Below are 23,815 nucleotides of genomic sequence, written 5' to 3'. Positions count from 1 at the left end.
CAAAACCCACAGAAATGATTTGTTTCAGAGTTTGGAGTTTTGATTTTACATTTAAGTATGAAATCTGGCATTTCAAAATTTGCAAACAAAAATTCAAATATTATTTACAGTTTTATTTTGTATGTTTCAGATAAGAATGAGGAATCTACAGTGTAAGAAACATTGTGCGTGCTCTAATGGAAACAAGGGTCAAACACTTTCAGGTAAAGTCCTGTTTTAAATGTAGCCGCTGGTTTGTTTCCCTGGAGCCGGCATCCGAGGCCTGACAACAAAACAGAAAAACTATGATTTCAAATATTCATCAAAGTTTAGAGGTGAGTGAAGAGTCACTCATCTGGAAACAAATGTTCATCAACAGAATAGAGTCTCTGTTATTGTGAAGAAACATTTGAAATAATAACAGTGGGACAACAAGAGTTTTACATAATTAAAGGCTCAATGTGTAACATTTATTGTAGGGTTTTCGCTACCTACTTGTCTCTATGGCGATGTTACTGCAATGCTTTGCTTGGAATGTTCCGCAGTATGGTATTAAATGGATCAGTTTGAAATTTCTCCAATAAATCTTTTTGCTCTGGAATCCCCTGAAACACATGGACTCTTACAGTGAACGGACTTGCCTCTCCACAGATCTGACCTGTAACTTGGCCTGGTGGGGCTACCTGCTTGTCTCCATGGATATAGACTAGAGAAGTGTGATGCCATACTGTGGAACACCCCAGGCAAAGCATTAACATCTCCACACAATATAAACCTGTACAACTGCTACTTCAGCTGATGTCATCAACATTCTCTGGGGGTGTGATGCTAACTGTAGGCACTGCTCTGTCTGAGGCTTTGTCAAACTTTAATCTGAGCTTCATTTTAACACAATCTGACCATAAAATATTGACTTGGTTGAAGTACAACAGGTGAGCTGTTTTGTGCTGTTAAACAAGTCCTTCTCAAATAACATTACAGTCACAAGCTAGCTAGCATTAGCCAACATTTTTTCAGTTACTGTCACTTTCAACTTTTTGTGTAAAATTAAACTCCTAAACAGGACCATGAACGCTCGGATTGACCACAGGCTCCTGAAAATTTTTTTAGACAAACATGTAGAACACCCCCAGTGTGATGTCACCGCAAAGTCTCAACATTTGCTCTGTCCTGCTTAAATAAAAGTTAGAAAGTTAGTTTTGTGATTGGTTTGTGATCTGTGTTTATGTTAGTTCTTATTTTTGACTCTAGACTCTGCTCCTCTTTGTAAATAAATATAAATATAAACGTGAAATATAAAAAAATGAGACATACTTTCTCTTGTAATGGTGAGGACATCTGCGAGTGCGCACGCCTGGAACACAAGGCAGTAGTAGTGGTAAGAGTAGTAGTAGTAGTGCTAGTAGTAGCTGTAGTAGTAGCAGTAGTAGTAGTAGCAGTACTCACTGTTGCAGTAGAGGACAGTACACAGTAGTGTCAGTAGTAGTAACCCACATACTCCAGCAAGGGGTGCCAAAATCAGGACGGAGCACTGCATCTGGCCCACGGACACTGAGAAGTACAAATATTTTTACTTAGTACAAAGACTACTATTCTCTACATCTAAACAGCCCAGACTACAGTACCTGACAGTACTGCAGTCATGTACATTTACATAATACTGTACTTTACCTGTGTGTGGCAGGTCATGCCGTTCTGTGAGTACTTCACCTATACTGCAGTAGCACTTCAGTCCTACTATACAGAGGTACACTAGTACAACACCTGATTGTACTGCAGTCATGTACCTGTACTATATCCCTGCTCTTGGAGGAAGACATACAAGGTTGAATGTGGGTGATGCAGGGAGCAGTAGTACTACAGCAGTACTGCAGTAGTATTAGTACTAGAGTAGGAGGCGGGGCTCTCTGTAAATACTTCACCTGTACTGTAGTACTATAGTAGTATTAGTATTGCAGTACAGTACATACCTGGTTGAGTGGGGCAGGTACAGGGGGCAGTAGTACTACTCTAGTATTACAGTACAGTACTTTCCTGGCTGATTGAGGCAAGTGCAGGGGGCAGTAGAACTGCAGTATTACTACAGTAGTATTAGTATTGTAGTACAGTACATACCTGGCTGAGTGGGGCAGGTGCAGGGGTTGGGGGTTGGGGGCTCAGGTTTCTTTGTGATGGTGGTCTTTACAGTGGTTGGAGGGTCCTCTGCTGTTTTCATTGAAAAACAGTTTGATTATAGTCACATGATCACACATGAACAGCATCTGCACACGTCATTATTCTCTTATTCATTACTTAGGATTGGACATGTTCATATACACTGTGGAAATATTATATATACATTCACATGGCTGTGACTGACAGATAGATTAGCCAATCAGCGACACACATGGTCCCATCGTATCAAAACAAATATAGCTGCTTACAAGGGAAAAAGAAAGGACAAAAAAATCTCACAGGGACGGAGAAACATGGAGGATTTCTGCAGAATCGTTCAGAGAAGAATGAAACTCTTTGAGGAAAGAGAAATGTAATTTTGTTTGTAAATGATAGTGACCAATGAGCTGCTTTGTTTCACGTGTCACTGAAATAAACTCATCTGATTGGACGATCACATTTGGTTCTCTTCAGAGGAAGACCAGACTGATCCTTCTGTGTAAAATAGACACACATCAGTGTGGACGTCTCAGGCAAACAGGTGTCTGCTGTCCACTACATCTGACCACCATTCTGTCACTACACACAGACAGGAAGTCACAGACAGGAAGTGCTCCAACCTTATATGGACAGACAGGGCATGACCTCACGGGACTCCCTAAAAACTCAGCATTTCATCTCCAGACGGGACTAAACATTTTGTTGCGACAATGGCAACACATTTTAAACAATGTAACATGAAATGCAACACTTTTCCAAGGTTTAAACTTTTACCCCCAAATACAGTTATGCCACACAACAGACTGTGTGTGTGAGGGTGAGGCTCACACATTTATGGCAAGATATTTTTTCACAATCAGGTTAAGGTTAAGCGTAGGACCAGGGTTAGGACCAGGGTTATGCTGTTTGCTGTAATTCCATCTGCTGATCAGGATCAAAATCAAGTTTTTATGGAGTCCCATGACCTCACCTGGTTGGAGGCGTGTGACTCCTCCAAACATCATGTCTCTGTTTTGAGACAAGCAAGAGTAGAGTCCAGCATCTGCACTCCTGTTGAAGGCTTTCAGGACCAGGATATGGGCGGAGATCTTTTCGGTGCTGAAGAAATGGAATACCGGACCTTCCTTTTTCACCACGGGGTTCACAGAGGATAGAGACGCGATGTACTCCAGATTAGACTTGTCTGGGACTCGGAACCAGACCACAGTCGGACCCGAGCCTTGGATTTTGCACGTGATGTCCACCGGACTCTTGTCATTGACCTTCACTATAAAGGGCGCTGCTGAGGCTCCTGCAGAGAGCACAGCTGTGAGAAAGAGAGGAGGAACAAGACGAAGATACACAAGATCAGGGATAATGTTGAGCAGATATTATGCAAAATCCACTTTTCTTTCGCCCATGTGATAACACTGTTCCCTCATCAAAAACATGCCTGAAGAGGTTTTAGGTGTTATACATGCATGTTTTGAGTATTTCAGTGATCTCTGCCAGGCTGTGCTCGTACAGCCACCCACAAGTCTACATCACTCATGCTCCCACACAACAAGTCTCCATAAATACATAAAAACATGATACAAAACTGTACACAGCAGCTAGACAAACCTGATGTGAAGTGCAGTAGTTTCATTAGTCTGATGCAGCTGATCATGTTTCACTTTCAGAAATGAAAGTGAAACTTTAATATGCTGTTTTGGGCGAATTTTGTATTTTTAAACAATAAAAGGCAACATGCTGAACTAAATATGTTATGCTACTAGAGTCACACGTTTGTTGTGAACACAATTTTAGCACAGAATGAATCTGGTGATGGTTTATGGGCTTAAAAACTGCAGAAGTCTTGTGTTTTACCTGTGACGCAACTAAACTGACAAAATGCAAAGTAAGCATTTTTGAGACTCAGACAAGTTTGGATGAATTGATTGATGAAACAGAATAAAACAAAACAGAGCTCCAGGTGTTTTCTTGATGAGGAGATGACATTAGAACATGGTTCAAAAAAGTCAATTTTGCATAGTACCTGCTAAAGGTCGTGTATTACACAAAACTGACTCTTTTGAGCTTTTTGCCACGTTGTAATGCTGTTACCTCCTCAAAAACAGACCTGGAGTTGTGTTTAGGTCCATTCACCCTTCATTATTAGTCCGTCTACATCTCAAAAACTCAAAATGCCCCGTTCCTTGTGATGTCATGAAGTGGTAGTTTTTATTTTATCTTCTGTTCAGTAGAGACTGACAATTCCAGGGCTGAAATTATCCAAATAATTCTAGTGAAGGTGTGTGGAATTTAAAAACACAGTCAAGCACTTCCTGTATTACCACATGACATCACAATGTGGAACTGAGTGTTTTCTATTTGAGAGAAGACTTCAGCCTAAATGTGCAGGGTTTGTGTGTGAAACATGTGTGAGTGAAACAAAACACAACTGCAGGTCTGTGATGTGGAAACAACATTATAACATAGATCAGAAAACAGCTGAATATGGGCCTTTAAGTGATGCAAAATTACAGTTTCATATGGTGAACTAAACAAAACAACAAAATCAGCAAGAAAAACACTTTTGTCCTTTTGTTTGTCAAAACACAAACACTACATTGGGTTTGTCCAGATCCACAATTTTTGCAAGAGTTACAGGGATTTTTATACTTTCAAGAGGAGTTTACTTGGTGGAAAGGAATAATAATAATAATAATAATAATAATAATAATAATAACAACAAGAAGAAACAGAAAATAATAATAATAATGATAATGATGATGATAATAATAATAATAATAATAATAATAATAATAATTATTATTATTATTATTATTATTATTATTATTATTATTATTATTATTATTATTATTATTATTATTAATTTAATCATCTTTTTTTTCAATTTTTTTATGCCTAAAGGATAAAAGTTGTAATGATGAGAATGTCACATAGTTCCTCATTATGAAGAGTCTCTTTATAAATTCTTTCACAAGTCCACAATACATATATTGGCTTTTATGATTTTTTTTTTTTTTTTTTTTTTTTATAAAATTTGAAAGGGGTGCTATAGAGCCATCTTAAAAGATAACGTCCTAATTTGCATGTTATTGCATGCCCAGTTCTGAAATGTGCACATGCGCTTCATTGGGTCCATTCAAATCTGATGTTTGTGAAACATTTTTTATTTTTATTTTTTCCAAAACTTGACCATGATCACCATGACTACGCCCAACATTTTATTTAAAATGTAACTGGAAACCTTTTTTGTACATGGGTTTTGTCTCTTTTGACCAAGTTTTTGATAAAAATGGTTGGAGGAGATATCAGAATATTTTGATGACTTGATGACATTTTTCTGGGCCGGGCTCCCGTTGGTGGAAAGAAAATTGATTTTTGAGGTGGTGCTACTGAGTCGTCTTTCATTATTTTTTCTTGGGGTCTTCACTCAAAATTAGAGCTCACTGAACTCTATTTTCCAAGACCACTTACTTGCCTATACATTATTGTTTACTGCTTGATTTTTGTGGGTTTCCTCAAAATTGTACAAATCCAATAGGGCTCTGGCTCTCGTGCACTTTCACACTCGGGCCCAGTGATCCATTGTACCTGATTTTGATCGTTATAAAATGCTGAAAAACAGAACTAGTTCATTTTAATTAGTTTGGTCCAAAGTTACTCCTCACTTACCTAATTCATTCATGCATCCATATTACTCAACACTAACACGCACTTCCTGATTCTCAGACAATAAAATAATAAGACAAAGGCGGCACACAGCGCACTTATTTTGACGTCCAGAGCTGCTTCTGTGACGTATCTGTATAGGGACGAGTTTCCTCATATATGGGAAACATCAGGTACATGTTAAAGTGAGGAAAAAACAACGATCATGATCACTGATAAAATAACTCGGAGGTTAAAAGCCAAAGAGCAAAAGTACATTTTAAAATAAGGCTCCAAGATGGAAAGTGTATTGCCCAAGAACACGACAACAGATGATGTGATGGAGACTCAAACCCTCAAACGTCTGTATCTACAACATCTATGTTTTTCCAGCACGTTCTATTTAAAACATCTGTGACATTTATGTTGCATCACTTTGTGACAAAATCGATTTCAAAAACAAGTTTTTCCTTTTGCAAAATCACATCCAAATAGTCAAACATCAGTGAAGATTTTCATTTTATCCCAAAAACTAAACTCCAACTTTACAAACCTTGATATGAATGAGTTTTTAAAAGTCTCATAGTGAGATTATAATGTTTTCTAAACCTATCACATTTTTGATGGTTTATTAAAGTTTAAAGTGAATACGACAGGTTAGTCTCACTTCACTATTTAAGATTTAAAATTTAACTCAAACTTTTGCCTAGTTTTGTAGTTTTGGTGAAGTTTATCATGTTGATAATGTGACTTCCTGGTTGGACATGTGCAGCAGATGTGACATAGAGGTAATTACATAACTGTTACCTAGCAACCGTAATGAAAACATGGGCCAAAACATGTGTAAATGACACAAACGGCTCAGCAGCACAGCAGCATATAAAAATCAGAAAACATAAAGTATGCAACCTATTCAATGAAGACTACCCAGTTATTTTTAAATGTTGACTACTTCAGTTTGTGGTGCTGTTTTAACATTTATTATTCACCAGTGTTGTTAAATTTGAATCTCAAAAATAGATGGAGCCAGTCAAAAGAAGTGAGACATTTAGTCTTACTTCTGTTTGTTGTCATATTAGATACTAAAACACACAGAGGGGATTTTGCATCTTATTTAGTATTTGAGAAAAACAAATCTCTGGAGAATGGAAAATGTCATTTTGGCCTCATTTTTTTAGTTAAAACTCCTCCTGTACATTTGGTCTAAATCTTAAGTACAAGATTGTAAAGTTTGGTGTGTGCAGGTGCTATTTTAAGCATTTGGAGAAAACGGCTTTTGAAGTCACAGTGTCCCATATAACTCTATGGAGGCAGGTTGACTGAATTAAATATTGAAAACTCTTCTGGTGCAGTGTGGACAGTGTTGTTTCCGGATGAAAGTTTCCAAACTGACCAAAAAACTAAACAATGAAAAAAATGGTTTTGGCTGTAGTGTCAAGGAGCCGTTTTAAAGACTGGCTCTTGTTATATTTATTTATAGAAGCCAATGTGAGAACTAAATTTAACTGTTTAAAATGGTTCAGAGTGAGAGCATTTACCCTTTGAAATGATGCAGATTTAATAATAATAATAATAATAATAATAATAATAATAATAATAATAATACATTTTATTTATATAGCGCTTTTCAAGACACTCAAAGACGCTTCGCAATACATACAAGAGTAAAATATCACCAAATTTACAACATAAAATCAAACATTAAAAGCAATTTTAAACAGGTGAGTTTTGAGGTCAGAGCAGTCACGGAGGGGTTTAGGTAGTGAGTTCCAGAGAAACAAAACTTTGCACTAGAATAAAAAAAAACCAAAAAAAAAACAAAAACCTGTGGCTTCTTTGACATTCAGTTAATCATAAAAATACATCAAATTAGAAAGAACAAGATTTGATTTGAAAAAGTGAGATCCAGTTCGACACATTCATGTTAAATGTTCAAAAGAGCCGACGCTCACAAAGGCCACATCACTAATAAAAATAAATTATTATTATTATTATTATTATTATTAGTTTAGGTGAAATACAGAAAAACATACTTAAAAATGAGCTGAACACAAAGACAGTCAGCTGTGAATAAATCATGACTGGAGCGTCCAGTGTCCCCGTCTGGACTTTTGAAAATCTGGTCACCTGAGTTGTACATGTTGATAATTCCTACATATATGGATTTATGGTTCAGTGTATGAAAGATACAACTGTGTATTTTGGGGCTCAATATTTATTGAGAGAACAATTTATTTGCAAAATTGAGAAGATTTGTGTCATTTTTATGTATAAAATTTGAGTTGTAGCTGAGAGAATTAATCACTTCTCTGAGTAAATATGAGCTCATTCTGCTGTCGGGCCAAAGTGCAGTACAATACAATGTGCAAATATAAAGTGTAAAAGTACACAGCATAAGACTATAATAAAAACTCACAAAAATGTATTTTTAAAACACTACAAAAGTAAATTTCCTCTCAAACTCAAATTCAGATTCCTCAGTTTAAAAGAAGTGATCTGCATCACGTCGGCAAACACACACTAACTCATCAGCAACTGAGTTTAGATCCATTTTTATTTTGTGTTCACCATTTTGCACAAATATAAAAATGCCATTGTTATTGTTATTATTATTATTGTTATCATTATTGTTATTATTATTATTGTTATCATTATTGTTATTATTATTTTTTGTGTCTGGTTGAATGTGTTTTAGCCGACTGTCAGATCTTGAGTCGATGGTTTCAACACGTGAACGCTCCGGGGACACGGCAGTATTGAATCACATTATACTAAAGAATCCTTTTTTCTGTTCTATTCTGTTCCATCTGTTTCAGTGTGGATAGCAACAATTTTGTGCCAGATGCCCTTGCTCTCAATCAGTCAATGATAAATGTAATCTATTCACTTTAAGAATTATTTTTGTACAGTGTAATTACACACACTTGAACAACTTTAGTCCTGTTTTAGCCCTGTTTTAGTCCTGTTTTAGTCCTGGTTTAGTCCTGTTTTAGCCCTGGTTTAGTCCTGTTTTAGCCCTGGTTTAGTCCTGTTTTAGCCCTGGTTTAGTCCTGTTTTAGCCCTGTTTTAGTCCTGGTTTAGTCCTGTTTTAGCCCTGGTTTAGTCCTGTTTTAGTCCTGTTTTAGTCCTGTTTTAGCCCTGGTTTAGTCCTGTTTTAGTCCTGTTTTAGCCCTGTTTTAGTCCTGTTTTAGCCCTGGTTTAGTCCTGTTTTAGCCCTGGTTTAGTCCTGGTTTAGTCCTGGTTTAGTCCTGTTTTAGCCCTGTTTTAGTCCTGATTTAGTCCTGTTTTAGCCCTGGTTTAGTCCTGTTTTAGTTCTGTTTTTTTATTTTTTTTTATTTAGTCCTTGTAAACTAGGACAAAAGTGTGCCTTAGTTCTTACCTGTTCCAAACAGCAGAATCCCAAACATAAAAACAGATTTGGAGTCCATTTCACGCTGATATTTTTCTCGTTGCTTTAGGAATAAAATTTTGATGAAGTTTGATCCAGAGACCGAACAGCCCCACCTCCTGGAGCTGTTTGACCAATCAGAGCAGTGCATTTATAACTTGCAACCTCCTCAGCCAATCAGAGAGGTGCATCCAGCCCCGCACTGAGCCGCCCACCCCCTCAGACCCCCAGAGCCCCCCTAACCTTACCCCATCCTCCTGGTTTAGACCTGGTTCAGACCTCATTCACTCCTGTTTTAGTCTTGGTTTGGACCTGGTTCAGACCTCATTCACTCCTGTTTTAGTCCTGGTTTAGACTTGGTTAAATTCTGGTTTAGTTCTGGTTAAATTCTGGTCCAGACCTGGTTAAACTCTGGTTTAGTCCTGGTTAGATTCTGACTTAGTCCTGGCTAAATAATCCTGGTTAAGTCCAGTTTCAGTCCTAGTTTGGAGCCTGTCTTTGAGTTTCCACGAGCAGACATGAGGAGACACTTTGTGAATTCAACTTTGACAAAAATAATAAAACAATAAGATCTGAAAACACATTGAAGTCCACAAAAATGTTTGAACTCCACACGGTTCAAATGTCTTTAGTTACACTGTCCGTCCAATTCAGTTTTGAATTTATTTTCCAAATTAATTTATTATTAAATGAAAACAAAACAGCTCTGTGTAAGTATTGTAGTTTCAAATAATAATAAAAAAAAACATTGTGAAGAAAGTCTTTAAAGTTTTAAAGACACATTTTGCTCGCTTGGGAAACAATTGACATAATCTGTATTTTCCTGAGTTTATGTCATGTTCAAGAGAGAGGGGACATTTTGGAAATCAAACAAAAAAAATAAAATAGAACTGACTCCATGATCTCTCACATCCACTGGGTCACATTCTGTGGTTCGTTCACAGGGAGGTTTATCTGGTTACTAAAATTTGGGAAAAAATAAAAAATAAAATAATAATAATTAAAACATAATAATAATAATAAAATAAAATTTAACCATCTATCCTAAATTCTAAAATATAATCAACAATTCTAGACGAACTACCTGAATAATTCAAATTTTCAAATTCGTAACAACATGGAATTGAAATAACGACATAGTTGTTTGCAGAGCTCTGAACTAGTCTCTGTGGTCTGTGCAGCGACCGTGAAGTGTCTGAGCCCCCCTAAACCCCCTTTAACCCTCCCACCTGCTCTCAATGTGGTTTTATATCAAGCACACACACCTCATCTCTTCTTTCTCTACCTCATCTCTTCTCACAAATTCTCTCTTTTGCTTCGATTCTGCTCTGGCTCCTGATGTTCCTGAATGTTATGTCCAAAACTGTTGCTATGTCTGTTTAGTTCAAACTGATTTAGCATTTTAAAAAGGGGGTATTTTACTTCTCTGGGGTATTTTAATATTGGATTTGTAGTGCGGTCTCTATACAGCTGCGCACTAGTTGGAAGCACAGTAAATGTACTTCTCAGACCCTGTACTTTTACTTGTACTTATGTAATATATTGTTCAGTATGTGTGTATTCTGGTTTAACCTCAAAGCAGAGACCAGACTCGTACGCCTTTACCGAAGTGAAAACAAAAGACAGTACTCCAATACAGGGTCTGTCTCAGCGCGTACTGTTCTACCACAGCCAGCAGGGGGCAGAGCAGATATTACAGGGCGCACACAGTGAGAACAAAGGCCAGAGCAGGACACAGACACAGAAACCACCAACTGTGAACCAGAGCACAGAATCAGACTCTACTACCACTACAACGTCGACATAGAGGGGGCCGGGAGCTGAGAGTCGAGAGTCAAGAGTCGAGAGCCGAAAGCAGAGAGCAGAGACAGGAGATCTGAGGGCAGAGAGAAGAGAGCAAAGACCAAAAAGTAGGGAGCCAAGAGCAGAGAGCCAAGAGCAGAAAGTCGGGAGCAGAGAGCAGAGAACAGGGAGCCAAGAGAAGAGAGCAGAGATCCGAGAGCTCCGAGTGTAGAGGGAAACAAATAAAGGAGGTTTACAGCAGGGGACTGGATCGTTGGGTCTGTTTACACAAGCATGAAACCACAGACTATTTCTATCTCACACAGAGGGGTACAGAGCAGAGGCAGAGTGTGAAACTATCTGCTGTTCTGTTCAGAGGGACCACTCGACCAGGGTTTGGCCTGCACCGGTGTGAAACCACCACTGCTTCATCACACAGAGCAGAGAACAAGACACTACAGGGTCTTTGTCTATGAGAAACCCATAGACTTTATATAGAAACAGACATAGCTAACCAGCTAGCTGCTGCATTACAAACAGGAAGTGAGCTTGGGTGTGCTGCTGGCTCCAATTCACTTTCTACTGAATAAGTGTGGCCCCTCTCTCTGTAACTGCCACTGTTGATGGAGCCAGAAGTGCACCCATGCTCACGTCCTACTTGTACCGTGGCGGCTAGCAGTTTAGATATGTCCATTTATATATATACAGTTTATGGTTTTAACCATCTCTACAGTCTTATTAAGTTTTATGACTTTTAACTGTTAGTACTACTACTATTAACTATTTAATGTTTGCGAATGTAAATTGTAATGTCTTTTTATACTTATTGCCTTTTCTGATTTGTAGTGTTTTTGTATGTTTTTTTTTCTGTGTCTGTAGCACTCTGAGATTTCTTTGAAATGTAAAGTGCAATACAAATAAAATTTATTATTATTATTATTATTATTATTATTATTATCCTGAGGTTTTTTGTTTCACAATTTTCTCCTTATATCAAGACATGAACATTCATAACAGCCCAATCAGGCGCCTTCTTTCCCCAACGCCACGAGCATTAGCAACAAGTTTGATTGAGAGCGTTGCTAAGGCTCTGGTCAAACCAGTGGTGTTGGCAGGAACCTTCAACAGCCTTGCTCCTGATTGGCTCTTTGGTTGCCGTGATACTTGCAGCCAGAATTCCAAATATGGAGCTGGACTTCACCTTAGCGGCTGTAAGTGTTGGCCTCAGTGATGGGGGTGAGGTTCATGGCTGATGAGGCACTGACTGACCCAAAAGAGCACCTTAAACATAATTTGACTGACAGACAATGAGTTATGCTATCCTTTACACAAACATGTGAAGAATCTTTTATTTAAGGTCGAAATACATCCCAATTGAGCCTATTTCAAGCCAAAATAAAGGTTTATGGTCTTACCTTTATTTGTACACAAAATCCATTAAATTATTCTTCTGGACAAAAATGTCTATGACTTTTTTGTAGAAGTCCTCCTTGTTGTCCTTCAGTTTTAAAAGTCTCTCCGACTCAATGGAGATCACTGCAGGTAAAACAAAAGCTCCATCTACATCTGAGATACAAGCTTTTCCACACAGGTGTGTTTCTGTAACACACCCTTCACATACAGGTCTACTGCGGGGGCTCATCTGTCTCACGACCTCAAAACACAAACACGCCTCCTTCACTTCACAAGCCGCTCCTCTTCTGTACTACATAGTGCACATTGTCACTCGCTGAAAATAGAAAAGGCTGTTTCTGTAGGACATCCACACAGTTTTATGAGTGAATCACTCCGTTGAAAAGAGTGGGTAAAGTTCTTTCCTGTGTCTGAATCCTTTCTACTCAGATGTAGATCTTCTTTTAGTTATATCCTCTTGCTTTGATTGAAAATCCAGATTTGCGAAACTTTTTATCTAGGGAATGTAATCTTCATTTTGATAAGGTGGATTGTAAATTAAAAGAGTTCAAGACCAAAGAAGAAGTGCAATAGTCCAGGGCTCAGCAGCGCCCTCTGCCGTGAGTCAGGCGTATTGTTTACCTCACTGAGAACTTTTACTGCGGTTTTATCATTAATCTGTGCGACTAAACACGTTTCAGAAATACATTTCATATATTATCACACATACATTAATATGGAAATGCAGAGCATATGGTCAGAGTGTTTTATTTGTTATATGCAGAGGGTCAGTGACACATTATTTGCTTCACATACAGGACAGTGAGGCGCCCTCCTCCCTGTGTTTGAGCCGGAGTTATGGGACATGCGAAAATTCTGATATTTTTAACTGAAAAAATATTGTTCCATATTGGATTCAAACAGAAAGGGGGTTTATAATACATACCAGATGACAAATATGAACATATATATTTTAAGTTCCCCCCCCCCCCCCCAAAATTGACAGATGCACGTCACTGGACATTGGCCTCGATGAGCTTCATTTGGAGCCGAACGCTGTGGGTGACCTCACACTCACTTCTTGTCGTAACGGTGGGTGTAGCGGACCAAAGAGTGCAGACTCGGGCCAGATTTACGGTGTTTATTTACAGATTGTGAAATAATATTACAGAAACCAGGGTTGATCTGGTGGTGAGCAGGAGGCCAGGTGCGGGCCAGGATCCAGGAGCGGAACGTAGAGTGCAGCGGAGACAACGATGCGGGCAGCACCAGGGCAGGGAGCAGAGTGCAAGCCAGGGTCCAGTAACGTGGAGTGCAGAGATAAGCCAAGCAGGGTCGGAGCAGGGACGGTCCAGCAAGCAGGGTGAAGACGCGTAGGATCCGGCACCGAACAGGATGAAGAAACACAAACGATCTCGCACTGAGTGTCTGGTCCTGGCTCCACTTATGCTCCGCAGCAGGTGGAGGTAATTGTGCAGATGCGCTCCAGGTGTGCGCGGGAGGAGCCAGGAACTCCGCCCAGTGCCAGGCTCAGACAGGTGAGGGGAGCGGGGGAGCACACGGGGAGACAGAAAATACAGGATCATGACACTTCTTTATACGGACTATGGGTACTACATGGTACTATAGGTCCTTAAAGTCTGCAGCACATGCCAGTTAGAGGTGAAGTCTTGGACTATTGTGAACAACCAAACCAAAGTAAACTAAACCGAGGTTGTTTTCACACTTCCTCTAGTTGGGTCGATGTGAAAGAGCCTTTGCTCCAAGAGCAGTGTTTGGGCCAGTGTGAACCCACAGTCACACTCTAGACCACAGTAAACAGCTTGTCCGTGAGCGCTTGAAACAGGAGATCACATATATTTGTTGAGATTATTTATATTTGTAAGAATGGACTCTGCAGAGCTGCTGTTTGACACATTCGTCTGGCGAAGCAGTTTGAATCAACTTAATATCAGCCCGTCTCCTCCTGTGTCTGTCTGCACAGGTGACTCTGTCTATCTGTGCAGGTGACCCTGTGTCTGTCTGCGCAGGTGACCCTGTGTCTGTCTGCGCAGGTGACTCTGTGTCTGTCTGCGCAGGTGACCCTGTGTCTGTCTGCGCAGGTGACCCTGTGTCTGTCTGCGCAGGTGACTCTATGTCTGTCTGCGCAGGTGTCTCTGTGTCTGTCTGCGCAGGTGTCTCTGTCTGTCTGCGCAGGTGACTCTGTCTGTCTGCGCAGGTGACTCTGTCTGTCTGCGCAGGTGAGCCTGCATTTGGGTCTGTGTGTCATTCCAAACCCTTTTTCTCCTCCGGCATTTCTACAATCCTCATGATGTATTTACCACAGGTGAAAGAACACCGCACATAGGGAGAGTGAGCCTGTGCTCGTGTATTCACGGGGCTCTGTTTGCTTCAAGCACATTGTCATAAGTTCTTGGATCAGCTGATCGACTCTCGTGGCTCATGTAAAGTAAAGTAACCAGAACTAAATCTAAACTGACGTGCGTGAAAATTACCTGAACTAAACTAAACCAAACTAAAGCTGACCTTTCTTCAGACACAAATGACATTGTGATTTTGAAGTTTTGATTCTGTTGAAGTTCAGAGGAAACGAGGGTTCCATCTCACTATGAGTCACAGTATGAGAGCACTGAGCTCTGCTCTCTCTGCGTATTCTCTCTCTTACCCCCTCCTTCTCTTTCCATCTTCCCTTTCTCTCTGTCCCCCTCTACCTCATTCTCTCTTTTTCCCTCACTCTCCCTCCCTCCTCTCTCTGTCCTTCCTCTCTTTCTCTCCCTCCCCTTTCTCTTTCTCACACTTGTCTGCTGTGTTTTCTTCTCCTCCTATTTTTCTTTCTTTCTTTCTCTTTTTCTCTCTAGCACACATACTTTGTGGTGCATGTGTATATCTCTCATACTTGTGTCTTCAGTCTGTGGTCCATGTGGTTCTTTGTGGTCGTTTTTATTCTCGCTCAGAAGAAGTGTCTCTGAACTTCAAACTTGAAAACTTTCGTCTCTAAACGCTCTTCTCTGTCTCTGTGTGAAGAGAGAGAGAGAGCGGAGAGAGAGAACAGAGGAGTGATAGTGAGCGAGAGATACAGGAAGCCCCCCCTTAGACCCCCCTGAGCTCAGACCTGTCCTGGCCTGGATCCAACCACCACACAAACAGCACAGCGCCCGCAACCTCACACCTCCCCCACCCCCATCCCCACCCTATCCCTCACCCCACCCCTCCTCCCACAGGTCACACACACAGGTGCCGCTATAGTGTCAGCTCTTCTGTGCGATGTATGTCAGCGGTTGTCAAACGTCTCACAACAACTACCATTTCTTGTCACGATGCTAAAATTTCAAACCGGATTTCGATACAAAGGAGCAGAGTCGATACTCGATACCAAATCTGATACCAGGATGATAATAAAAACACACTTTCTTTAGACAATAGAATGTTCAAATTTTCAACATAAAATGGTAGTACTTTCTATTCCCATGTGGCCTTATATCTGTGTAATCCTCAGTGTCCAGGTAGGTTCCATAGTGGTCCATGGGTGTACACTAGTCTATGTGTCTTATACTTGTGAAAGATACAGCTCAAGATCATTCTAAAGATATTTAGGAAAGGTTCATTTCTGTCCTGTCAATGGGACTTTTTTTTAGTATCGATACCTGTGAACAATGAGTATCTAGTTTCAGTACTAGTTTTAGTATCGATTAGTATCTGTTTTCTGATACTTTTGAAAACTCAGTAAGTAGCACCTAACTTAATATTTGATTTTTTGATCTAAACCTGGATTTAGGCTTAAATTATGAGTAACATCCTAAAATGAGACTAAACCGTGTCTAAACAGTGGGTAATGTACTTCTTCATAATCATTAAGTCATAAAATGCAATTTAAAAAAAAAAAAAACATTTTTGAAGAATAGAAATTCTTTACAGGAGGGACTGAAAATAAGTCAAATGGAACAAAATCAGCAAATGAAGAGCAAAAAATTTTGAATTTGATACTTTTTTTACAGCACAGTGAAGCATTTATTTATTTTAAGTTCTCATAAACAATGATGCTGTCAACAAACTGCTAATTAAACAGAAATCCAAACAAAGAGTGTTGTATTTACATAATGTACATTCAAATCTATAAAAAACATGTATGAAAAATAATATATTTTACATATTATAAAAAACAGTATTCTCTTGATCCTGTGGAAATGTCTGTTTATCTCTGTTGTTGTTTATTGGCTGTTTTAGACCTTCAGGACTAAGTTTACGTGCAGATTTTTAAAAATGTGAATCACTAAAACACAAAATCTGAGCTGCAAACAATCGGTACTGTACTATATAAATGTACAGTGCAGCAAACCAAAAGTGAAAGCATTTATCTAAAGTCAAATAGATTTAATAAAAATGTTATGCTTACAAAGTACTCATTTAGTCAGTTTAATCCTAAGAATCTGAACTGAATTTTTCACAAAACACAAAAATATAACTTTTACTTTGAACTGTAGCTGTACACTAATTTTTGTATCTGTGAGAAGATTTGAAAGAGCTTTTTTTCTAACTGTAGCTCTTATGATGTGCTTAATTTAAACTCAAACAGAAAATGGCAGATGATTTGTTTCATTCCAGCAGCTGGGATGCTATAAAGATTTACCACAACTTCAAGAAGTCATTCCCGAGTCTGCTTTTATTTCTTCCTAAAATTAAAGTAAGAAAATGTATTTAATGAAAACATATATATATATATATATATATATATATATATATATATATATATATGAATAGTTAGGTAAACACAGTGCTGTACTCACTTGACGAAGCGATGTCGGCATTTTTTGGGAAGTCCTGAACAAACAAGAGTCAAACTGTATATTATATTTGACTGTATATTTTACACTGTATATAATATTTATTAAAGTTGTAGTAATTTGGAAGAAAAAGAAAGTAGACCTAGTATTTTCAGAATGAATCGTAGTAGTATCTTAAAGATAAGCAGCACTAGTAATAATACTGCTTTACACTTGCAAATGTATTACACTACACAGCAGGCATGCCCAAACTATGGCGCGGGGGCCAAAGACCAATTTTTCTTGGTCCTCAAGCTTCCAGGTGAATCGGCCCATATTACTTTAAACATTACTTTTTACAGTACATTTCTGAAAATCTACTATAACAAACCCATATCAAATATTTAATGTGTCCTGTTGAGGATGTAAGCGTGAATAAAGGTCTAGTGGTTCAGTAACTTGTAATAATAACACAGATTTGAAGTATTCACTGTATTGGGGACCAGTCTGTGGCCCTCAATCGGCCCTCAGCTTTGTCTGTGTTTTTATATGTGGCCCTTAATGAGAAAAGTTTGGGCACCTCTGCTATACAGGCTCAAGTCTCTCAAGACGCCACACGGAATGCAGTACTAGAAATAAGAATGGTAATAATAGTGGTCGTAGTAGGGATCTTTGCAGCAGTAGTAGTTGCAGTACTCACTGTAGTATGTAGTATTAGTAGTAATATTTGCAGAGTGTTGCACAGTCATAGTAGTAGTAGTTATAGTAGTAACAATAGAAGTATTTGCACTACTCTCTCTAGTAGTAGTAGTAGTATTTGTAAAAGTAGTATTAGCAGTACTCACTGTAGTAGTAGTAGACAGTACATAGTAGCGTCAGACATAGAGTTGAGGCTACTCCAACCAAAGGCCACAGAATCAGAGAACCACAACCTGGAAAAATAAATTAGTAAACTGCAATAATCTACAGACACACTGACATAAAGCAAGAAGAGTACAGGGCCGAAAACTGGCCCTTGAGGTACCCCTGCTGTGACTGAAGATAGGGTGATTTGCATGTTTACTTTCAGAGCTGTCTGACAGAGAATTAAGAGGCAGCCGCTTCAGTAAAATGGTGACAGGCTACTGTACTGAACTAATTTCTGTTTGGATTCTAAATGCTGTATTTTTATAACTGGGACATTATCAGAAATACTAATTATGTCTAATCTCTGACCTGTGGAGTGTGAGTGAGTCTGGCAGGAACAGTGCAAGGGGACGGGGGGCGGTCTGGGTGCCTCCTTTGACGGCTCAGTCACTGGAGACTCTGGAAAAGAGACAAAAAAGAAATTAAGAGAAATAAACAAATAATAAACACAATAACAAACTGTGTGACTTTCAGAAGCACAGAGAGAGGGAGAGAGGGAATGAGAAAGGGAGATTGATTTCCTTTTAGGTTTTAGGGTCCATTGGTATTTGTAGTAGTATTTGTAGCAGTACTAGTAGTAGTACTTGTAGCAGCAGTAGTAGTAAGTATTAAGCAGTAGTAGTAATGTGTACTCACCCCCAGGCAGTAACAGTACTCCCCTTTTCCACAGCTCCTCTGTTCTGTGTGTCTTCAGTACACAGGAGTACACGCCACGATCTGCAGTAGAAGTATTGCGTATGCGGAGCGAGTACCCAGACCCAGCCTTCTTTAAGATCTGAAATTTTTTCTCCATACCCGATTCATACGATACCCGGTCCGCCTGGTTAGACCGGCCCAAGACCTGGACCAAGATCAGGGTCTGTGTTAGGGGAGTGTACTGCTGCTCTGCAGTGACATGTACCTCATTAGCAAACACTGACAAAAAACATGTTAAGGTATAAGTCTGAAACCTCTAAATCTAAAATGGATTTAAAGAGTACATTTTCAGGAGCCAGTTATCAATCTGTTCATTGTCCTGTTTAGGAATTTAAATTTACACAAAAAGATGAGAGTGACTAACTGACAAACTGTTGGCTAATGCGAGCTAGCTTGTGACTGTAATGTTGTTTGAGAGGGACTTGTTTAACAGCACAAACCAGCTCACCTGTTGTAGTTCAACCAAGTCAGTTCTTTATGGTCAAAATGTGCTAAAAAAAAGATCAGGTTAAAGTCTAACCAAGCCTTAGACAGAGCAGTGCCTACAATAGCTTCTACAGAAACTATGGTGGCCCAGAAGTGCAAAACTAATTTATAAGAAACAAAACATTTGTATGAAATGCAATTTAACATATTAAAACAATGGCCAGAGCATATTTACCAGAGGTGTAGAGCAGCCAAACACTGTACTCGAGTAAGAGTAACGTTACTTCAAAATAATATTACTTACTTATATAGTATAAGTACAAAGTAGTGGTCCAAGAAATTGCTTAAGTAAAAAAGTATATGGGAAAAGTACTACTCAAGAGTAATTGTCGGGACGTAACATCTGATTTATAAGTTTGGTGAATGTGACAAAACATGAAATAAATCATATCTGAAAGAGCCAGAAACACAAATGTTCAAATCATTTCATATTGTCGACATAAAGCTCAAGTCACTTGAAGAGGAACCACAACTTTTATTCAAGTAAGAGTACTGTTACACTGTACTATATATTGTCTATGTAATCCCTCAGTTGTCCAGGTCTGATCCATAGTAAAAGCCAAAGTTAAATCTGTCAGTTGGACAAAACATTGTAGGAGTGAAGATGTTTTGCTGCTCATCCAAGCTGCTTCTTCAGTCCTGGTCAGATTACTGCTGAACACTGCCTTATATCTATATGAAGAGAGGAGCTAACTACACTGAAACTGTAAACAGCTATTGTCTCCAGTTTCAGCCTAAATGGCCCTATTCAACCTTTAATGGCCCTACTCCCTCGCCCTGTTGTTCTCATTATTTCCCTTGTTTCCTTTGGGTCTGAGGATCGAATTATAGATTGGTGAGATGTACAATATATTACTCAAGTAAGAGTACTGTTACACTGTACTATATATTACTCAAGTAACAGTACTGTTACTTACTTACTTACTAAAAATATTATTTAGTAGTAGTAGTAAAAGTATACTACTAGAAAAGTACTCTGAAAAGAACACCTTCTTTAAAAAGTTACTCAAGTAAACGTAACTGAGTAAATGTAACTGCCACATCGATGTAATAACAAATGCTTTGGCGCACACACTTCTTTTACGCACACACATTTTTGAGAGGTTAACAAGAAAAAAAATATGCACATACAAGCGACTCCATTTTGGTTGAATTGTCAGCCATTTTGTGAGTATGTTCTGATCTTTTGTGTTTTCTGTTTTGTAAATGTGAAAGTGTTGCTAACTTTAGTTTTGTAGTATTTGTGCTTTTATGTAAATGTAAAAACTCAAAACTCAAAAGCTGATGACAGTAGAAATAATCTCTCAAACACGAGTATCGCATTCACTTTCTGTGATACTTGAACTATGACATTTACTGACATGTTTGAGCTCTTTTATGATGGACTCAAATCATTTGTGATAAACTTTTTTGTAAGAATAATAATAATAAGTGAAGTGTAATTTTGTGCGAGTACGGCGCGCTGGTCTCTGGAGAGAAGAGGGATACACCAGTAAATATATTTGATCTTTAAATGTGGAACAGTTTGTTCTGACCGTTGTTGTTTCTGGCTGTTGTTTGGACTCCAGAATACTGAATAATCCTTCTGTTTTTGTCTCATAATCATAAAACACTGTTATATAGCGACGTCCCTTTGGAAATATTTACCACAGTCAGGCTGATATCTGCATGTCATCTCAAACTATTAAAACCATAATCAGACCGATATTTGCACTTGTTAATGTATTGAATATCAGCGTTAAATGTCCGGCACAGGCCCATATTTAGTTTGAAGAAGAGCACAGCTTTATTTTAACACTAGTGTGAGGAGATAACGGCACTAAACCTGACTCCAGCTCTCTTAGAGGTTTGAGGTAAAAAAAAAAAAAAAAAGGGCTCTGTGTGAGTTTGTAGTAAATTTAAATTACGCAATTTAGTGAAAATAATCCAAAATGGCCCCAAAGTATTCACAGAGTTTATTAGTTATTGGTTCATCTAGATTCTAAACAATCGATATCGCATCTGACATGAAAAATAAAAACAAACACATGTCGATCTCTGTTTAAACTATCAAAACAAAATCACAGTTTGAATGGACATATTTATGTAGTTTAGATCTGTACCAACACTGTATGTCAGATGCCCTTCCTAAATCACAAATCTAATGGTAATGCTGTGTGGGACTGACCTGTATGACGCCCTCTGTAGTTAGTGTCCGGAACCACGTGACCTGCTCACAGTGAAAACTGTCGCAGTCACAGTCCATAGTCTGGTCCTGGCCCAGGACCGGGTACAGGAACCGGACAGGCTCTACAGCAAAGTCCTGACCAGGGACTGAAAGAGAGAGAGGGTTAGACCGGGTATCGACTCCATCTGATACTGTCAGATATTGGCACCAATACTGAAAATGTTTTACTGTTGTAGTCAGGACAAGAAGTCTCAGAAAGTTTAAACTTTTATTTGGACAAAGTTGTTCTGTCGTTACTTGAGATAAATAACAGGACATACCACATTTGGATAAGTTCTGTCTTATTTTATTTTTGTTTAAAGGAAATAAATGGTGTTCTGGCATCAGTTGATAGAAGCATTTTTGAGATACTTACAGCTAAAAAGTATCTGCTGAATGCCGATACTTTCTAGCTAATTTAGTCTTGGCTTAGTCCAGGAATAAACCAGGACTAAACCAGGAGTAAACCCGGTCCAAAGAGCTCCAAAAGGCTGTTACCGGTGGTATGTATACAAACTTTGTGTTCCAGACATTGGTTGAATCTGAGAGTGGCCCCGATGTGACAAGCGCCGGCCCGGGTTAGACGGGTGAGACGGGTGAGACGGGTGAGAGACAGGGTATAGTTTAATGAATAAATACGATAAGCAGCATTTACACCTTATGTCATTCCTTGTCCGGTCTCTTTGGAAACAGTTTTGTTTGTAAAATGTGCTCTGGACACTGAGACACTGAGGAGGGGCGAGGACGAGGCGACATTCAGACACAGAATTACAACATTTAACTATAATAATAATAATAATATTAATAATAATATTAATAATAATAATAATAATAATAATAATAATAATAATAATAATAATAATAATAATAATAATAATAATAATAATAATAATAATAATAATAATAATAATATGCTGCATTTACACAGCACATTTCAGAAACAAAATGGTTTCCAAGGTGCTACACAAATACACATATAAAATACAATGGACATATTAAAAAAAAGCTCTGTCTGTGCCAGGCCCCGGCCCTGCTCCAAACACTCTTCACACTTCCACAACACGGATCACACGGATCACACAGATCAGGACAGAACTTTGAAAAATGAGACCACCAGAAAAGTGCTGAGAAACATCTTGTATTTCATTATTTTAAATAAGTTTTCTTAAAAAAATATAATAATAATAAAATGAAAAATTGAACATCAAAATAAAACACCATTATTACAGTTCTGAAATGGAAAATTCAGTGACACAGGGAATATTTGAGATTTGAGACGATTGATTCTCCAGGGCTGTCTCCTCTTATTTTAAACTGTTACATTTACTTTAAATGTATGTAGTAGTTGTATGTAGCACTTTTGTAGTATTTATGTAGTTATGTTGGACCTTTGAGTGAGATGTTGGGCCCTGACACAATCTTTCCACCAGCAAATCTGCTCAGTGTTTCCGCTTTTGTTCATAACACTGCAGCCCACTTTAGACATGTGTTTTATTTCAATATAAAGCTTGTTTCTAAGTTAAAAACATGAATCATTTTTTAAACTAGGACTAAACTCAGAACTAAACCTGGACTAGACTTGGACTAACCCAGGACAAGAACAGGACCAAAGAGGCTAAGTATGAACATCGTAGTAGTAATATTTAAATGTATCAATGTTCCTCACCTGATCTCCACCGAGCAGCGACCACAAGAATCCAGAACAAAAGAACCTCCATCTTCAGATCTAAAATGTCCAAAATGTCCTCCTGTGTCCCTCTGCTTCTCCTTCCTGTCACTGTCCCTCACTGGTCCTCACTGGTGTTGTCTCCTCAGTGAGCAGTTTCAAAGCTGCTGTTAGTCTGAGTCTGAGAAAGGACAAAGTCACGAGTTAACGGACCAATCAAAGCGCAGAGAGACACACCAACAGCCAATCACAGATGGGCCGTCCTACAACACACGCACAGGTGAAGTGAGACAGTTTTTAAAAAGCTTCAAAAACAGTTCAAAATCCAGACTCCTACAGACATATACATTTCATACCCACCCCCAAAGTGTTCTCTGCATTTGACCCATCCCTCAGTGTCTCTGAAAGATTATAACATGTAAAAGTAGAAGCTCATCAGCAGGTGCCATTTTATCTTTGACCAGTTCATAATCATCAGCGGCACATCACAGAACCTTTACCTTTATTTATTTATTTATTTTACTTGGGTGTTTTTTTTACTACGTTCTACATTTTATACACACACAGAACACATCAGATATAATAAGTAACAGATAGAATTATGTAGCAAAAAAAGTTAAATAACTCTCTAAACATTACTTTTTTTTTATATTTTAAAATCAAATTGATATTTTCTTTCCTGTATAATATCTTTCTTCATATATTTGATGTCTTCTGTTTGTATATAAAATCAGTGTCTCTGGGTTAAACTTGTCAGGAGC

At 38.5% G+C, this 23,815-nt stretch overlaps 2 protein-coding genes across 3 annotated transcripts; both read right to left on the bottom strand.

Annotated features, from left to right (window-relative positions):
* cd8a (CD8a molecule) lies at positions 1 to 9,212 on the bottom strand. 2 transcript variants are annotated; one of them, XM_033966894.2, is made up of 6 exons: positions 9,152 to 9,212; positions 3,104 to 3,439; positions 2,095 to 2,184; positions 1,426 to 1,530; positions 1,294 to 1,333; positions 1 to 262 (listed from the first exon to the last, which is right to left on the bottom strand). In XM_033966894.2, the coding sequence occupies exons 1-6, from the start codon at positions 9,198 to 9,200 to the stop codon at positions 217 to 219; spliced, it is 666 nt and encodes a 221-aa protein (XP_033822785.1). In that variant the 5' UTR covers positions 9,201 to 9,212; the 3' UTR covers positions 1 to 216. The 2 variants fall into 2 exon arrangements, with proteins under 2 accessions (XP_033822785.1, XP_055078081.1); XM_055222106.1 differs by having other exon boundaries at positions 2,095 to 2,181.
* Positions 9,213 to 12,144: 2,932 nt separating this feature from the next.
* Positions 12,145 to 23,143, bottom strand: cd8b (cd8 beta). Its single transcript, XM_055221846.1, has 7 exons — positions 23,055 to 23,143; positions 21,350 to 21,495; positions 18,637 to 18,841; positions 18,310 to 18,399; positions 17,940 to 18,026; positions 17,119 to 17,152; positions 12,145 to 12,223 (listed from the first exon to the last, which is right to left on the bottom strand). The coding sequence occupies exons 1-7, from the start codon at positions 23,104 to 23,106 to the stop codon at positions 12,145 to 12,147; spliced, it is 693 nt and encodes a 230-aa protein (XP_055077821.1). The 5' UTR covers positions 23,107 to 23,143.
* Between the last annotated feature and the right edge of the window lie 672 nt (positions 23,144 to 23,815).

The sequence above is a fragment of the Periophthalmus magnuspinnatus genome, chromosome 5, assembly GCF_009829125.3.
Source record: "Periophthalmus magnuspinnatus isolate fPerMag1 chromosome 5, fPerMag1.2.pri, whole genome shotgun sequence".
Lineage (NCBI taxonomy): Eukaryota > Metazoa > Chordata > Actinopteri > Gobiiformes > Gobiidae > Periophthalmus > Periophthalmus magnuspinnatus.
The sequence above is the reverse complement of the archived record's forward strand: the minus strand, read 5'-3'. Positions and strand labels throughout refer to the sequence as shown.

Coding starts and splice junctions, on each gene's coding strand:
- cd8a (XM_033966894.2), bottom strand. CDS start 9,200: ATGGACTCCAAATCTGTTTTTATGTTTGGGATTCTGCTGTTTGGAACA. Junction 2,185..3,103: donor AGTCACACGCCTCCAACCAG/GTGAGGTCATGG, acceptor CAATGAAAACAG/CAGAGGACCCTCCAACCACT. Junction 1,531..2,094: donor CACCTGCCCCACTCAGCCAG/GTATGTACTGTA, acceptor TGTACTTCTCAG/TGTCCGTGGGCCAGATGCAG.
- cd8b (XM_055221846.1), bottom strand. CDS start 23,106: ATGGAGGTTCTTTTGTTCTGGATTCTTGTGGTCGCTGCTCGGTGGAGA. Junction 21,496..23,054: donor CGCTGCTCGGTGGAGATCAG/GTGAGGAACATT, acceptor TCTCTCTTTCAG/TCCCTGGTCAGGACTTTGCT. Junction 12,224..17,118: donor TGCCGACATCGCTTCGTCAA/GTGAGTACAGCA, acceptor ATTATGTTTAAG/GTGCTCTTTTGGGTCAGTCA.